The sequence below is a fragment of the Symphodus melops genome (genome assembly GCF_947650265.1).
Source record: "Symphodus melops genome assembly, chromosome: 2".
Taxonomy (NCBI): domain Eukaryota; kingdom Metazoa; phylum Chordata; class Actinopteri; order Labriformes; family Labridae; genus Symphodus; species Symphodus melops.
In genome coordinates this window covers 1,258,875-1,277,098 of record NC_136692.1, presented here as the reverse complement: position 1 = coordinate 1,277,098, position 18,224 = coordinate 1,258,875, and the positions used below count along the sequence as shown (strand labels likewise).

At 42.9% G+C, this 18,224-nt stretch overlaps 2 protein-coding genes across 7 annotated transcripts in view; one reads left to right on the top strand and one right to left on the bottom strand.

Annotated features, from left to right (window-relative positions):
- The window catches only part of ero1b (endoplasmic reticulum oxidoreductase 1 beta), a 31,741-nt gene that overhangs the window by 8,648 nt on the left and 4,869 nt on the right, over window positions 1-18,224 (top strand). The window contains exons 1-4 of one of the 4 annotated variants that reach the window (XM_079335904.1): window positions 13,472-13,973; window positions 16,654-16,773; window positions 18,011-18,094; window positions 18,216-18,224. The exon at window positions 18,216-18,224 is cut by the window's right edge and continues 33 nt beyond it. In XM_079335904.1, the coding sequence (XP_079192030.1) occupies window positions 13,806-13,973; window positions 16,654-16,773; window positions 18,011-18,094; window positions 18,216-18,224 (381 nt within the window). In that variant the 5' untranslated portion in view covers window positions 13,472-13,805. Of the gene's footprint in view, window positions 1-13,471; window positions 13,974-15,082; window positions 15,273-16,653; window positions 16,774-18,010; window positions 18,095-18,215 lie in introns of those variants that run through there. The other 3 variants (XM_079335905.1, XM_079335906.1, XM_079335907.1) reach the window with 3 other exon arrangements.
- Window positions 80-11,569, bottom strand: LOC306818317 (E3 ubiquitin-protein ligase TRIM39-like). 3 transcript variants are annotated; one of them, XM_079335843.1, is made up of 3 exons: window positions 10,835-11,562; window positions 6,975-7,346; window positions 80-1,646 (listed from the first exon to the last, which is right to left on the bottom strand). In XM_079335843.1, the coding sequence occupies exons 2-3, from the start codon at window positions 7,342-7,344 to the stop codon at window positions 364-366; spliced, it is 1,653 nt and encodes a 550-aa protein (XP_079191969.1). In that variant the 5' UTR covers window positions 7,345-7,346; window positions 10,835-11,562; the 3' UTR covers window positions 80-363. The 3 variants fall into 3 exon arrangements, with proteins under 3 accessions (XP_079191969.1, XP_079191968.1, XP_079191967.1); XM_079335842.1 differs by lacking the exon at window positions 80-1,646 and adding an exon at window positions 3,551-5,690 and having other exon boundaries at window positions 5,733-7,346; window positions 10,835-11,569; XM_079335841.1 differs by lacking the exon at window positions 80-1,646 and having other exon boundaries at window positions 3,551-7,346; window positions 10,835-11,569.

Here is an 18,224-nt window from a genome sequence, read left to right as displayed (position 1 = left end):
CAAATGAAAAAACAAATATAAAACAGATATATGTAGGACTTTCACACATGCAGATGTTGGTATAGAGGGCCTCATATGGGGCACCATAATGTTGGGATTTTGCAGGAGCGAATACACAGTGAACTTTTATGTTTGGTTTTATAAAGTAACATTTGGTTATCAGACGTCGTCTGGTGTCAGCCGGAACCTCCGAGGAGATGACTAACAGTCAATGTGTGAGACTTGGTCGCTCTGTGTAACAGGAACAAAAAACAGCAGACTTACTAATCTATTAACACCTTCTGTTGAAACTAAGATAAAAAATATAAGTTGTTGTCATCAAACATCTTTATTCAATTTGATGAAACAAGGAGTCAGAGATGGTTATTTAGCTCTGACAGGACAGATGATCAGAGGTGCAGAGTTATCATCATCATCATAAGGACTGAAGTAAGGGAAGAGTTTCTCCGTGAAGGAGCAGTCAGTAAAGGAGTAGATCAGAGCTGCAGAGTCCACGTCATAAAAGGAGACCAGACCCTCCTCATAATCCACAAACACCCCCACCTTCTCAGGAGGACTCTTCAGAGACAGACGGACTGGAGAGTCAGTACAGGCTTCGTACTCATTTCCATTTCTCAACCATATAGACCAAAAACCATCCTCAGGACTCTCTGTGATTTCTCCCTTCCGGTTGATGGACTCTCTGACCACTCCTAAAAACCAACCAGTCTTTCCTTTAACCTGAACCTCAAAGTAAAATCTGCCTGAAGAGAAACTCTGCTTTCCTAAAACACAAACACAAAAAGAGAATCTCTGTGGGTTGTCGGGTAGATTCTTCCTCACATCACTATCATGAACTTGTTTCCCATCATCAGACAGGATGAGTTGAGGATGTGCTGTATCAGGATCAAGAGTTACATCCACATCATACTGCTGGACTCTCTTCAGCTCAGCTTGATCCAACTTCTTCATCTCTTCTCTGAGAGTCTCCTCCAGCTGAGCCACAGCTTTCCTCACAGTCCCCTCATAAAGTGGTTGACAGACATTAACCTCTGTCCAGTCTTTGGTGGGTGGAGCAGAGTTCACAGACTGGACTGTCTGGATTAGATGGAGGTGGTCTTCAGAGCGTGAGAGCTGCTGCACATCAGTGCTCCTCTTCATCAGCTCACAGATTTCCTGCTCCAGCTCTTTGATGAAAGCGTCGGCCTGTTTCTCTGTTGTTTTCAGCTTCTTTTCCATCGTGTGGATGAACTCGGCCTGGCCTCTCTCAACAGACTCCTTCAGAGCGGTGAAGACTCGAACACCTTCTGCCATCTCTCTGTCTGCATCGTCCTTACTGAGGTCCACTGAGTGTTTGATCTCCTGAATCTTCACTCGTCTTTTCTGGATCATCTGCTGAATGTCAGCCTCTGTCTCCTGCAGCTCTACCTTCTTTTCTTCATATTCTTCTTTCAGAGGAACAACCTCGTGTGTCTTGTGGTCTAAAACAGAGCAGAGCGTGCAGACACAGGTCTGATCGGTCTTACAGAACAGCTCCAGAGGTTTATCGTGCTTGGTACACATCCTGTCCTCCAGGTTCTCCACAGGGTCGATCAGCTGGTGTCTTTTCAGACGTGGAGCTGTCAGATGAGGCTCCAGGTGAGTCTCACAGTAGGAGACCAGACAGTCTAAGCAGGACTTCAGGGCCTTCAGTTTGGTTCCAGTGCAGCCGTCACAGAGGACTTCTACTGGTTTGGACTCTTGTAGCTCTGAGCTGCTGCTGCTGCTGGCTTCCTGCTGATCTTTGTCTCTGAACTGACCGACCATCTCAGAGAGCAAATAGTTTCCCCTCAGTTTAGGTCTTTTAGTAAAAGCTTCATTACAGATTGGACACCTGTACTGGTTGCTGGTGTTCCAGTGTTTGGTGATGCAGGTTTTGCAGAAGTTGTGTCCACATGGTATGGTGACAGGATCATTGAACACATCCAGACAGATGGAGCAGAGAAACTGATCCTCAGACTGATGATAGTTTCCAGCAGCCATATCTACACACAGAGATTGAAAGAGAAATGTAAAAAAAAAATTGAAATGGGAACATATAGCAATCTGAATCAGTTACAAATGACAAGGACTGATATCTTGTCCTGCAGGGGTGGGGGGACAGGAGGTCCGGATCAGCAGACCTGAGAATGCAAGTGATGAGTGTGTTGGAGCTCTGACAAGTTGGGGGTGCCAGGTTGTGGAGGGCTTTGTCGGTGAGGATGAGAAGTTTGAAGTTAATGCCCTGAGGGATGGGGAGCCAGTGGAAGTTATGAAGGACTTGGGTGATTTAGTTTCTTGGTGTGTTCCATTTACTTCAGATCTCAGATCTCGCCACTGGGAATGACGTTTTTGACTTCCCAGTTCAACGGAAAAGCAGCATATGGTGCTGGGGTGTGTGAAGAGACGGGCGTTTTGGATGTATTGAAGTATCTTGAGTGTGTTTGATGGTGAGCCGTTGAGGAGACTGTTGCAATAGTCCAATCTGGAGGTCATAAATGTGGGTGAGGGTCTCTGTAGCTGAAAAGGAAAAGGATAGGCGGAGGCAGAAAAGGCTGTTTTGGTGATGTGTTTTTCAAAGGAGAGGGTTCAGTCGAAGATGACACCAACAGACGTAGAGGGGGAGGGAGCACTGTGGAGCCATTGATGATGAGGGAAAAGTTGTTGGTGGATTTGATGGTGGATTTTGGGCCGATAATAACTACTTCTGATTTGTCACAGTTGAGTTTGGAACCAGGATTTTATTTCTGTGATGTAGGTAGTGAGGATTGAGAGGAGTGATGGCTTTAATGGCTGGATGTTATCGGCAAAGCACTGAAACTGAAGTCCATTGCAGCGGATGATGTGACCTAGGGCAAGCATGGACATGATGAATAGGAGGGGTCCGAGAACTGATCCTTGGGGAACACTGAGAGGCAGGAGCAGTGGGGGATTTGCAATGGTCAATGGTGATGAACTGCTATCCATCAGAGATTTATGATTTGAGCCAGGAGAGCGCAGTGCCAGTGATGTTGAAATTGGTTTCTAGGCGGGAGAGAAGGATGGAATAGTTGATGGTATCAAATGCTGCGTTTTGGTCCAGTAGGATGAGGATGTTGAGGTTTCCGGCATCAGAGTGGAGGAGAAGGTCGTTAGTGATATTGAAGAGAGCTGTTCTGGTGCTGTGGTGTTAATGTTTAAGATGCAAAAGTTCTTCGCTCAGCAAAGGATCCAAAGAAAATGTTTTAAGTTTGAACCGGTCTATTTGTTAGTACTGAAGACTTGGTGTTATGTCTTTAGGACAAGTAAAAACAGAATTACATTTTTTGATGTATTTGTTTTCAATTTCTTTTCTGCTTTCTTCAAAATTAAAGCCTTGTTGTGGTTTCTCCATGTTGAGGCTTTTGTAGTGAAACAGCCAGAGAAAATAGAATTCAGTTTTGCTGCAGGATGTTATCAGAGAACAACAACAATACTAGAAAGTTGGAAATGAACTAAAGTCCAAATGAGAGAAACTCAGTTACACACACAAACACACACACAGAGAGTGTAACAAACCTGAGTATGTAGAGTTAGTGAGGTGAAGAGTTGAGTGTAAATCCTGGTTGTTCAGAGTGTAAACATGATCAGCTGTACTCACCAGTCTTTGCAGAGACTCTGCTGTGTCGTTGACAAAAATCAGATGAAATCACTTTAATTTGTTTGAAGAGAAACGGAGACCTTTCTGGACGGCTGTGAGGTCAAAATCCTGACAAACTTTAAGTTTCATTTCTTCAGAGTGACGCTGAAGCTCTCCTCCCTCATCTGTAGCTCCGCCTCTGCTTACTCGCCTGTGACTGTCATGTGGTATATGGTGTCATATTACATCACATGTCTGTTTTTAGCTGTTACCTGAGTTACATCATCACAGTGAATATTAATATTATATCAAAGAGAGGCAATCAGACAGAAGATAACCCAGCATTAGTGTTAATGTGTCTCCCTGGTTGGGTTATTTAATCACGGTGGATTTTTCTGCCCTCACTGACGGCCTTCCTGTGTACGACCTACGAACGTTTGAGTAAAGAACTTCTGTTTTTTGTGTCCTGGACTTTCCTTTCCGTCTGAGTCTGGTTTTGAATTGTTACACTGAGCATATTCCTGACTTTCTCTGCAGTGTGTTAAAGACGTATCTTATTATTCAGCAGGTTTATAACCTGGAAGTTTGTCATGAAATCAAATTCCAGTCTTTGTTTTTAATACCGGTTTACATTAATCCATGTTGAATGTTTTTGCATGAAGTTAAAAACATCTCTCTGTACACGATGGTGCAAAAAACCCAACTTTTTTATTTTCAAAGAATCACATTATTACAGATTGATTTGACTCATCATCTTTTTAAAATCAGAATATAAAAGACACATGCATGGATTATCTTCTTGTTCTGCGTAAATCTCGTTTCTTAAAATTATTTCTTTCTTAACCACGGAATGACGACTTGAAAATGAGCCTCATTCAGTAATCTGTTCCCAAACCGTCTGTATAAACATTGTCAGCACAAATCGGAGATTCTTCACTATATATTTTTTAAATTATTCTGATTCTGACCGCTGAGGTTCATACAGAATTGCTACAACCATTTAATACCCTGGAATGGCAGACGCGCCGTTCTCATCCTTTAACACCAATTGGATGTCCTTCCATGGAGAGATCTGGGAATGGTAGTATGCTGATTGCAGGTTGCAGGAAGGCACCTGTCGATTCATAATGATTCTGATTCACTAACATGCAAAGTGGTCAGAACAAACTGGCTGGTAAGCCAGTGTCATGAATCCAATGGTGATTTTGCGAATGTACTTGTTCCATGTGGACATTTCTACGCTCATATTAGTGAATGAGGCCCAATGTTTTACACATGCTGTTTTACACATGCTGAGTCGACTTGGTACACATTTTCCCATGTTCACGGTAAAACTACCGAGTTGCTCCGCCGTTACTCGTTTATTTACCTCAACAGCCTAACTCACAACACTTCACTTCCTGTCTCTTGGTCAAGTGACTATGGAAGTCTGAAAACAAATCTTCACAGTAAAATACAGGAATAATCACAGTAATCACAGTACTTGAATTTCCCTCGGGATCAATAAAGTATCTATCATCTATCTATCTAAATAGTCATCAATATTCCCAAGATAATCACAAATATATTCTCTGCTGTACTCGAACTATTTATAAAGAAAATGTTGCTTACAGGACTGATGATGATTGGTTCGGGTAAATATCTGGGTAAGCCAATCAGAGGCAGAATAGGACCCCAAGTAAGACAAGCAACAAGTGAGGAAATATGTTTTTTTTATATTTCTGCCTGTTAAAAGGAAGTTTTTTCTTGCCACGCTATGACGGATTAAGCTGGGCTCTTGTAATATAGCCATCAGTAAGGTCCTTTACCTGCTTTTTGAAAACATAACAATGAGCATGGTCTTGTTACCTGCTCTTTTGTTAATGTTAACAGACAAACAGTAAGGTCCTTTACCTGCTTTTGTAAAGTGTCTCGAGATAACGCCTGTTATGAATTGACGCTATATAAATAAAGATTGATTGAAAAACTCGAGTAAACTTTAAATCAATCACAGTCAAAAAACATTGTCACCAAACATGCATATTTGTTCAATTTGATGAAACAAGCAATCAAAAAAAATGTTTCTTAACTCTGACAGGACAGATGATCAGAGGGACTGAATCATTGTCGTCGTCATCATCATTATCATCATCATCACCATTATCATCATCATCATCATCTTCCTCATCACAAGGGCTGAAATAAGGGAAGAGTTTCATCCTAAAGGAGCAGTCTGTAAAGGAGTAGATCAGAGCTGCAGAGTCCACGTCATAAAAGGAGACCAGACCCTCCTCATAATCCACAAACACCCCCACCTTCTCAGGAGGACTCTTCAGAGACAGATGGACTGGATCTTCCTCTTGAGCTTCGTACTTATTTCCATTTCTCAAACTTATAGTCCAGAAACCTTTTTGAGGACTCAGTGTGATTCCTCCCTTCCTTTTACTAAACTCTTTGGCCACTCCTATATCCCAACCAGTCTTTCCTTTAACCTGAACCTCAAAGTAAAATCTGCCTGAAGAGAAACTCTGCTTTCCTAAAACACAAGGCGCATAAGAAAATCTTCTTGGATTGTTAGGAACATTCTTCTTCACATCACCATATCGTACTTGTCTCCCACCTTTAGACAGGATGAGATTAGGATGAGCTGTATCAGGATCAAGAGTTACATCCACAGCATACTGCTGGACTCTCTTCAGCTCAACTTGATCCAACTTCTTCATCTCTTCACTGAGAGTCTCCTCCAGCTGAGCCACAGCTTTCCTCACAGTCCCCTCATAAAGTGGTTGACAGACATTAACCGCTGTCCAGTCTTTGGTGGGTGGAGCAGAGTTAACAGACTGGACTGTCTGGATTAGATGGAGGTGGTCTTCAGAGCGTGAGAGCTGCTGCACATCAGTGCTCCTCTTCATCAGCTCACAGATTTCCTGCTCCAGCTCTTTGATGAAAGCGTCGGCCTGTTTCTCTGTTGTTTTCAGCTTCTTTTCCATCGTGTGGATGAACTCGGCCTGGCCTCTCTCAACAGACTCCTTCAGAGCGGTGAAGACTCGAACACCTTCTGCCATCTCTCTGTCTGCATCGTCCTTCCTGAGGTCCACTGAGTGTTTGATCTCCTGAATCTTCACTCGTCTTTTCTGGATCATCTGCTGAATGTCAGCCTCTGTCTCCTGCAGCTCTGCCTTCTTTTCTTCATATTCTTCTTTCAGAGGAACAACCTTGTGTGTCTTGTGGTCTAAAACAGGGCAGAGCATGCAGACACAGGTCTGATCGGTCTTACAGAACAGCTCCAGAGGTTTATCGTGCTTGGTACACATCCTGTCCTCCAGGTTCTCCACAGGGTCGATCAGCTGGTGTCTTTTCAGACGTGGAGCTGTCAGATGAGGCTCCAGGTGAGTCTCACAGTAGGAGACCAGACAGTCTAAGCAGGACTTCAGGGCCTTCAGTTTGGTTCCAGTGCAGCCGTCACAGAGGACTTCTCCTGGTTTGGACTCTTGTAGCTCTGAGCTGCTGCTGCTGGCTTCCTGCTGATCTTTGTCTCTGAACTGACCGACCATCTCAGAGATAAAAGTGTTGACGTGCAGTTCTGGTCTGTTGTTGAAAACCTTATTACAGATTGGACACCTGTACTGTTCGCTGGTGTTCCAGTGTTTGGTGATGCAGGTTTTGCAGAAGTTGTGTCCACATGGTATGGTGACAGGATCATTGAACACATCCAGACAGATGGAGCAGAGAAACTGATCCTCAGACTGATGATAGTTTGCAGCAGCCATATCTATACACAGAGATAGAAAGACAAACACTTAACATGATTACATTAGTATTATGAATGAATGAATTACATCATGTAGTAATGAGTGGTGTGCATCAGTCGATAATCGATGAAAAGCCATCAGTGTGCAGAGTAATTACTCCATAAGTTGGTTGTGCACCTGAAGTCCGATCTCTAATATTGTGTTTTTTGATGCTGAGATAAACTCCAGTGGAGCTGGAATTTAGAGTTCAGATGTTCGTCATATTCCTGTTAAGGTCAAAGTCTCCTCTTCCCAACATGAACTGCAGCGTGGGCTTTTCCAAGCCAGCATTCCCAGCTGTCAATAAATAAAAATGAAGCGACACGTCACTGACCATAGACAGCCTCTCAAATCCTCAATACGTCTATCTGAACTGCTGAGAGGTATTAGAAGTATTAGCCCTCTTCAACCACAAATGGGCCTGTCACCGAAAACATCAACAACCTGATGACGACCCCTCAGCCAGTTCCCAAACCTCCAGGAGGAGGGTGAACAAGGAATGCAGTCAGCTCTGGGCTTGGTTCAGGGAAGAGGACGTCCCCTGCCTTGCATCGTCCCATGAGCTGCACCATTCAAACAACTGGGCAATTCTCATGATTGGACATGGGACACAAGCTTAGGTTTGATCACACTGTCGCTGGCCACCTTTGATGAGGGTGTCTAGTGTTAAAAGGCCGAAACACCCCGTGACTCAAAGGTACACTACTGATGATGTCTCCCGTGTTTCATGATTCTTAAGCCCCGTTTCCACAGAACAATCCGGTACAGATCAGTGCAGTTTGGTTCAATTAAGCCTGATCCTGTTTGCGTTTCCACAGGCACCTGGGCCCTATTTGGTAGGCCAGATGCCGATAGCCGTTACGTAATAGCATCACATGATAGCAGCTAACCACTAACAGCTAACCGCTAACTAATAAATTCCACAAAGGAGAAAAACGCAACACAAACAAAACCATTGATGACATTCAGCAATTCATCTACTCTGTCACATGTGACTCTTTATTACAGAAACTCAATCAAGCTTTGTTCCAGAGAAGGCTGTGTGCCACAAGGAGAAATACAGACGTAATCAATGGCCTGTGTATTGCAGTCAATGGTTTAAACACAGCAGAGTTTTGCTTGCCGATGTTATACGGGAAGTGACGATTCTTTCAACCAATCAACGGACTGAAGTGTTCAGCTCCACCTTTTCAGGTTGGCTCGATATTCTTGGCACCCCAACGGAAGGGTCCCATAAAGTGGGACAGTATGGATCGGTTATTTGGGAATCTCTCCTGGGATTAGTCTATGGAAACGCCGCAAAATGCGCGCTGTACCGAGACGAACCGAGCCGAACCGCTCAGTGGAAACAGGCTTTAGGGAGTCCCTGACTCTTATCCTACAGGTCCAAGTCCATGACTTACTTTATTTATCAAAATGGTTGCTTCATACCCTTCTAATAATTTGAGTCCTGAATATTTTTAGTCATGTAATTATCCGTTTGTGTGCCTGTAAAGCACTTTGCTCAGCTGAAGCTGTTGTAAATGTGCTATATAAACTTGATTTGACTTGACTTTTGCTTGGATGATTCGTCTCCCCCTTTTTGGTTGAAAGGCCGAAACACCCCCTGAACCTCCTGTGTATACCACTCATTAACACATCCTGTGATTCATGACTCCATTTATATTCTTAGTATTACTGTATTCTTAGATTTATACTTGAATATACGTGAATTAATGTAGAATTTTAGATGCAGTGTTTTCACTTTAATAAAGCTTAGCTGTAACTTTTGTCACATTGAACAGCTGCATTTAATTTATCATTGCAGGGCATGGTGAGTGAACAACCAGGAAGTTAGTGTAACCTGAAATAAAGTGCACAAAAAAGTGGAGAAGATACAGAAATGTAAAAACCTTAAATGAGGGAGACATCTTGTGTTAAATCTATAATCCATTTGCCTCTAAGTATATTAAAAAGTGTGGTCTGCTCCAGACCTCACTTATGTGCATATCCAGGAATGTGTGTGTGTGTGTGTGTAACTCAGTGATTTAGGCAGAAATGGGAAAACAGGGGGTGCAAAAAAAAATACAGGGGGTGCAAAATTTTTTCAGTGTCACTAACGGCGGCGCGGCGGTTATGTGCTCCCTAACACACTGGTTTTGAAGAAAACTGAATAAGTCTCTAAATGGTGCATTCTGTTCAATAAGATGCATTGTTACACGTTTTAGTTTTCACATTTTAGTTTTCCCAAGCTTCATAATGTTGATTTACTGTACAGCCCCTACCCTGACACACCCCATCATCATTTGACTGCAACTCACTTGGTTCATGTTGTCTAAGCCCTTTGTTGGCTCACTGCTTCTCTCTGCACTTTCTTTAAAAAACAAACAACAAACACATAAATTCATAATATTACATGTGTCATCCAGTAATAATAGATCCCTAGACCTTGATAAGTCAATCATCTGGAGCTAAACCCTGCAGTCCGTTGATTGGTTGAAAGAGTCGTCACTTCCTGTGTTACGTTGGTAAACAAAACTCCACCGTGTTTAAAGCATTGACTGTAACACAGCTGATTGTTTACGTGTGTATTTCTCCTCGCCGCACACAGCCTTCTCTGAAACAAAGCTGGATTGAGTTCTTGTAATAAACAGTCACATACCAATGACAAAGTGGATGAACTGCTGGATGTTTCCAGCGTTGGTTTTCTTTATGTAGCGTTTTTCTCTTTTGTTGGATTTATTAGTTAGCGGATAGCTGTTAGCGGTTAGCTGCTACCATCTGACGCTATTTACATAGCGGCTATCGTTATCCTGACATTCCGCCTACCAAATAGGGCACGGGTGGCACCGTACAGAAACCCGTGTAGTAAGCACGTCTATTAAATGTAGATTTTTGCACGGCCTAGGTCAAGCCGTGCAAAAATTTCAAGGCCGTGTTTTTTAAAAATAGGCCGTGCAAAAAGCGGCTTCGCGGCAGGCTACCTAAATCAGTGGTGTAACTGAGTTTCTCACATTTGGACTTTGGTTCATTTCTAAATTCCTGGTATCGTTGTTCTCTGATGACACCCTGCCAAACTGAATTCTATTTCCTCTGGCTGTTTCACAGTACAAGCCTCCACATGGAGAAACCACAATGAGACTTTTAAGCAGAGAGGGAAGGGAAATTTGTTTTCATTCAAATCAGCAAAGATGTGTAAGAAGTAAAATTCTGCACTAAAACAGTAAAGATCCAAGTCAGCTCTTTTACCAACAGAGTGCGCTTGTGTTTTAGAACGTTTTTTTGTTTTTTTTAAATGGCCATCGTAAGGTTGACTACTTGTACTTCCTGAAAACAAATTTAATTTCTCTTTATGCATACACACACACACACACTCACCCACCCACACACACACACACACACAGTGTATTAAGCTAGAGTAGAGAGTGAGATGAAGAGCTGAGTGTAAATCCTGGTTGTTCAGAGTGTAAACATGATCAGCTGTACTCACCAGTGTTTGCAGAGACTCTGCTGTGTCGTTGACAAAGATCAGATGAAATCACTTTAATTTGTTTGAAGACAAACGGAGACCTTTCTGGACGGCTGTGTGGTCGACACCCTGACAGACTTTAAGTTTCGTTTCTTCAGAGTGACCCTGAAGCCCTCCTCCCTCAGCTGTAGCTCCGCCTCTTCCTGCAGCTGGTTTCTTCCCGACCAATTTTCAGGCAGACAAACAGGCAAAAAAGAGTCATGAGTCGGCCTACTTCAAACTTGTGGAAAAATACACCTGTGACTGTCATGTGGTATATGGGGTCATATTACATCACAGTGAATATTATTATTACCAAAGCAGAGAGGCAATGAGACAGAAAATAACTCAACATAAGTTTGTGTCCAAAGACTAAACCAAGCAGCAAAGTTGGGGATAAATGATTATTTTTTTAACACAGCAGTTTAATTTCTCAGCATTATTTGAATATCTCGAGGTGTCTTTTCCGTTTCCTTCTGACAAGTTTGAAACAGTAAAAGTTTGTAACCTCTTGAATAAAACCCAGAGTTCTGTGATAACACTCCTTCTTGTCCCGATGTGTTCGGATCACTTGTAGAAAAGGACTTGATGAACGTAGTGTTACGTTTACGAGGTTTTTTTGCCCCTGCATACACAGAGTGAAGAGGACGCAGGTACAAGATCTATAGGAGGCTAAAATACAGGGAGTATCAAACATTTTGAAAAAAAGATTTTCATTGTGAGCGGCCGTACAAACACGGCAGAGCGCTTGTTCCAAAGGTGCTGGACGCTGCACTTTTCATCCAGGCTGTGAACGCTCTCTACCCATCAAACACAACTGGAAAATGATGCTGGCGCTCGGTGGTCATGGGGCCTTACTTGATGTCCAAACAATCAGTGAGTATGTTCTTCTTCTTCTTGACTCAAACAGCTTTTATACACAAGGGGAGGAGCTAATGTAAACACAGCTCTGACAACAACACAGCCAGCAGGACTCCAGCTTCTCCCTCACTGTGGACAGTCAGGACTCACACACACATTCACACAGGACACACTGGAGTTATGATATTTTGATGTGGAACATGTCACACGTTCTTCCATTAAGTTTAATTTTAGGACTGAAAGGTGATGCTGCTGTTGTCTTTTTAAATGGCTAACAGTTTGCTTTTACACCTGTTTTATTTATTGTACAGTAATTAGTGTCTCTTTGACTTTTTCCTCTTGAGTGTCTTTTTGTTGATTTGTATGAAAGTATGTTTTCTTCAAACTACAAAACAAAATGCTTTTCTCACAGGGATAATTAAGACACCGTTGAAATCTGAATCTCTCTCTGCCGCTCTGTTTGTGTAATCAGGGTGTGACTTTACATAAGAGGTGTTATACTACATTTGTTTACTCTGCACTCAGTGACTCAGTGAACGTTTGGGTCAGCAGAAAACGGCCTCGAACAGCAGAAGTTTCTCAATGTTATATATATATATATATATATATATATATATATATATATATATATATATATATTTCATGTATACTTATAGAGGATTTTTATGCCCCTATTTAGAGAAAGTAATGAGGAGAGAGAGGGTGGGGAACAAGGTTCTCCGTACATGGGGAGTGTCACCAACCACCAGTGCCCCAGGATATATAGCATCAACATCTCTGGGACCCTCTATTGCAAAGTTTTATAAATTCCTGTTATGGTACAGTTACAGATATCATACATTAAACACAGCACTTCTTAAGATGTGACTTTGGGGGGGTCACATTATTTGGGTTAAGAATGTTTATCTTCCGTTTCCTTGTTCTGTGACATGTTCCCATCAATCTCAAGTTCAGACCGACAATTCTTCGTAAAATAAATCTGATTGGTTGAAAAATAAATTTGGTTTGTGAATTTCATTAAAGTGATTGATGGCAGGTCCTGAAGCTCGACCACATTAGCTTGTCTGTAAACATATGCTCTTCCTCATGTTTTGCTTGTTCACCTTGACGATCAACCTGGAGTTCATTCTTGAGGGGGTAGGGGGAGTATAGCAGAGAATCACTCCCGTGATTCCCCACCAGCCTCTACGTCATCTTTTGTTATTGTTTTGATTAAGACCCCTCTGGTGGTAGAATCTACATAGGCTACTGTGTGATTCACTTTATTACGTTGGTTTTATTTAAAATGAAAACTAGTTTTGTATGTACAATAACTCATGATACATTTCAATACAACAACTTTTATCATTTTCATTAAAAGGTGTTGGCTCTCAGTCACAACCCCAGGTGGTCCCGACTCACGCTTTGGGAACCAACTCTCAAAAGAGAGCGATTAACAGCTGTTTATATATTTTTTTAAAGTCCTTGAAACTCCCCCCACCCCCCAGTCCCTTGGGATCATGTTATTGGTGTTACTGTGTTTAAGGAAATATCTTTTTCTTATTTTAGATCTCAATAATTACACATTTCACATCAAGCTTTTAGACGATGTCTCCGGTATGACCCACTTTTTTGTTTGAGAATTGTACAAAAATAGATCTCATATGGATATATATATATATATATATATGTTTATGGAATTACAGTGTATATTTACTAAAAGCTACTGATTAAAATAATATCACATCTGCAACGCGAGAAAAATAAATGAAGAGTACACTGATTTTATTTTGAAGGCTGTAACCGGAAACGTTCATGATATCTGTCATACTAACTTTATTCTGAAAGAAGCTTCGTGTGGACACATAAACTTCTCGTTATGTTTATTTTCTAAACAATGACTCCGATTCTTTAAGGGGAGATAGAGGTCTGAGTGTCCGCCTGAGGGGACCCAAACACCGGACTCCTCTTGCTAGCCGAGCCGCTCTGATTTAACGGTCTCCGTTAGCCTGCGGATGCTAACTCCACCTAGCTGAGGGGGGGACGCTGAAGTCCGGCTTGTTTCTCGGTTGTTTTTTGTCGTGAAATCGGCGGAGACCCCGCACGGAGAGGGATGTGGAGGGTAACTCTGAAAGCGTTTGCTGTCTTGCTGTTGGCCTGGTTCTTCGGCAACTTTGTTCTGGGCTGGTTTCAACAAAACGACGTGAAAACACAAACGGACCAGAAAGCGGATCCGATCGGAGCCTCGGAGAGTCCGGCGGACCAGAGCTGCTTCTGCCATGTAAGTCCCCCTACCCCCCCCTCCTGACTTAGTGCTGCTTCAACATTAAACATACAGACTGGTTTCTGAGGGGGTGTTTCTTTTTTATTGTATTAAAATGTAAGCTTTATACGACACAACAACGACCATTCAGGAAAATCTTCTAGCATTTTCTACTGTCTGCTCAATGTGACGTCACAATGTGATGCAAGTTACCAACAACACCTCCCGTAATAATAATAATAATAATGATGAAAAACTAAGGTCTTCGTGATTTAAAATGTAATTGATACATTTAGCAATTATAAGATTTAATGATTTGTTTGGTAAAATGTCTCTTAAGCAACCAAAAAAAAAAAATATCAATGAGACGTTTTTGTTGTTATTTGTGTTTTTCGGTGTTTTTTGTTGTTCTTTTAGCTCCGGTGTGACTGACATGTTCATAATCCAAAAACATTTCTTTATAAATAAAAAACCTTTATCTCCATTTTGTGTTAAATATTTACATCCTGTGGTTAAAATCTCATTATTACTCGTTAGGCCGTATTTTTGAGGACCTTTAAGATGAGAAATAGAGTTTGTATTTACATCCAGCACGAAAAAAAAAATACTGTGATTATTTTGTATTACTTTATTTTTTTCTGAATGAAAACTGCGTGTTCATTGAGCTGCAGGTGTTATCAGGCGGAAATATTCAACACCTTATATTATAAACGTATGACTCTGTCTCTATCTTCTCTTAATTTAAATGTTTGTGCTGTTTCCCTTGTTAGTTAGTTGCTTCCGTGTTTTTGTGACAGAGAGAGAAAAGCAACGTGATGACGTCACAGAAAGAGAAGTGCGCAACCACAAAAAAACGACTAAATCTCACTTCAGTAACCGAAACAGATTTCTATATTTTAGCGTAACTGCTGTTATTTCAACTACTGAGAAGAAAAGCGTGGTGTAATATGATTGGCTGTGGCAAAGCTTCCTCCTTTTTGCCCTCTCATGGGAGTTGTAGTTTTATGCCGTGCAGCCGTAAGCTCTACAAACAGTCTTTTTCCTGGAAGAAGACTACAAACCGTCGGCGGGGGCGGGGTTTATTTTGACAGCTGTTTCGTTGTGGGGGGGGCGGGGTCAGCATCAAGGCATGGGACTGAGCGCGTGAAATGACAGCTCACAGACAGAGCTGCTGCAGCTGGGAGTCTCGCGCACAAAGTCATCAAGGAGGGGAAATTAAAAATAAACATATTCAGATAAACCGGAAGTAGCAGCATGCTGAGAGGGATTTGCTTCTTCCTGTGTTTCCTGGTGCTTCGGGGACTGCTGCACTCAGAGGTCAGCTCTGTGTGTGTGTGTGTGTGTGTTTGTTTTGTTTGTTTGTTTGTTTTTTACCTGACTGGAACTTTCCAGATGTTTCTGTGTGTAACCAACAACTGAATGTCTGTAATATAAGATTTTAAAAGGAGAGGAGGTTGAAGCTCTAATCTGCAGCGGTCACCATATGCTTCATCAAAGAGGGCGACGCTTCATTCAACAAATATACAAATATATTGAAAGTCTGTCAGTTTATTAGAGGAAGTTATTTGAAAGAGAGCGAGAAGTTAAAACTTACTTTTGATTGACATTTTCTTACGATCAAGTTTGTCAAATGAATGTGAGAAAAACGTTGTGGTAATAACGTGAGGGCTGAAGAAAACACACATTAGGGGTTATTTTACGCAGCACTTCTGTAACAGCAGCCAGTATGTCCTCCTTCTAACTTTAGATTCTGCTCCTGAATGCTCTGGATCTGATTGGACCAGAGAAGGTAGGCGGGGCTTTGAAGGCCGTTTAGGACGCCCCTGGGTTTGCCAGATATGAGAGCAGTTATCAGGTGAACAGGTGTTGCAGCGATGGAAGCGGGCAGTGGAACTGCTTCAGATAGAAGTGATTGTACCCGAGCTAAAAAGCCTCTGCATGTTTCTAATAAGCTCCAGCAGCAGAAAGCTGCTCAAACTAGGATCAATGTTGGAGATGAAACATGGAGAGAGGTTAGAACGCAGAAAGCTTTACAGACCCATGCAGAGCTGGATAAACACTGAAGCTACAGTGTCCACCACATGCAGAGCTGGCTAAACACTGAAGCTACAGTGTCCACCACATGCAGAGCTGGCTAAACACTGAAGCTACAGTGTCCACCACATGCAGAGCTGGCTAAACACTGAAGCTACAGTGTCTCTACATGCAGAGCTGGCTAAACACTGAAGCTACAGTGTCCACCACATGCAGAGCTGGCTAAACACTGAAGCTACAGTGTCCCACCACATGCAGAGCTGGCTAAACACTGAAGCTACAGTATCCACCACATGCAGAGCTGAGTGAGAGGAGGGGGCGGAGCCAGCTCGACTCTGTGTTGAGTTGAATCAGGTACAGAGGACGAGTTGTTGGTGATTATCTTGTTAGATCTATTAAAGCTTCTCTCTACAAACAGCTCGTGTTTACAGCTCCACCTTTAACGCCTCGCCGTGTTTACCAAACGCCTTTGTGCTCTCAGATTTACATTGTTGTCATCACGTGTTTGCTGCTGCAGGTCAAACACGCCTGTCTCAGTTTAGCGAGTGCAGCCGCCCATCTGTAAAACTTTATTTAAACAGCACAATCCCGACAGGAGGAGTGTTTGTCTTTGCTCATTGTGGATTAAAACTCCTTCTTTTTTTTCCCCGTGTTCTTCCTGCAGCTGACCGGCGTCCTGGACGACTGCTTCTGCGACGTGGAGAGCATCGACGTCTTCAACAACTTCAAGATTTACCCTCGAATCAAGAGGCTGACGGAGAAGGACTACTTCAGATACTACAGAGTAAGAGCCGCCGCCGCCACTGAGCTCAGCTTGTCGCCACGTCTTGGTAGCGCTCCTCAGTCCGTCCCGTCTCTATGACAACCGCCGCTCCATGACCCTACACTACTCTGTTCATTTTGATTGACGCGCAGAAATTAGGACGCGGGTACGAGGCGCCATTTGGAGACATTCTTGGAAAAGTGCGGCCTCACTGGGTGCTGCTCTTTTTCTTCAGGTCGCCACTTCCTGTTTCGAACGCTCCTTTTAAGCTGCTCGGACAAATAAACCTCCTCCGACGGAAAACTTCAAGTTTCGCCACCCCATAAAAAAAGAGTGATAATCAGATTTATTATCGACTGTGATTATTTCTGAGGACTTCTTCTTTTAGTTTGAGGAAGTGCGTTCGTGCTTATCTGCGTCCTCTTCCTCATGTGGTCTCTGCTCGCCGGCGTGCTCAGTCTGAGCCGTGCTTGTTGTTTGAGTCTTTCTGGTTCTTCCATCAGCGTGTGAAAATAAGTCAAGTCAGAGAATCTCATCTCGCTTCTATGGGGTAAAAAAAAAACAACAACGCCCACATATCTGACGCGCCTGTGAACAGCACTTAGAAAAAGGACACTCCCTGATGTCACGGCTCATGCAAAACTAAAACCAGTCTGTGCAGATGCTTCGCACCTGCTGCACCTGCAGAGACCAGCAGACGTCACGTCGGACACAAAGCAGCGGCTTTATCGTTCAGCGCCGCTCAGCTGTTTTTGAGTTGTTGCGCAACAGGAAGTCTCTCTGACACATTCTGAAAGACTCTAAGTCCAGTTTGAAGCACAGCTCGTCAAAATCTCCGGGGAAAGAAGGAGCAGAAGTGTGACATCCTGCAGTACCTGGAGTGTCCACTAGAGGCTGGCTGCAGTACCTGGAGTGTCCACTAGAGGCTGGCTGCAGTACCTGGAGTGTCCACTAGAGGCTGGCTGCAGCAGCACAGGAAGTCACATACACACCCATTCAAACAGCCTGTTTTTACAGCAGACATGAACATGTTTACAGCCTGCTTCAAAAAACCAAATAGGTGTGATTAGCTCATGTCTCCATCCACACACACTGTACGGGGGGAATGTTTTGATGACTCAGCAGTTTTGATTGGATGAAGGATCAGAGTTATTCACAATAAGGCGTGTAGCTGAGCTGATTGACAGGTGGGCGCCGTGTAACCGTTTGACCTCTAACTCTGAAGTTTGTGTGATTTTTTTCTCTCTTCGCTCTTCAGGTGAATTTAAAGCGGCCGTGTCCCTTCTGGCCGGATGACGCTCAGTGTGCCATCAAAGACTGCCACGTGGAGCCGTGTCCCGAGGTAAAGACCGCCACGAGCTCTCTGCAGTGTGCACGACGTGGGCTGCAGTACCCATTTCAAACACTAGGGGGTCAGAGCTGCATAAATGACGTGTCGGTCTCTTTGTTTGTTTTGTTTACAGAGTAAGATT

What these genes read in the sequence shown, in the direction of transcription:
- LOC306818317 (XM_079335841.1), bottom strand. Translation starts at nt 7,344, where the DNA reads ATGGCTGCTGCAAACTATCATCAGTCTGAGGATCAGTTTCTCTGCTCC.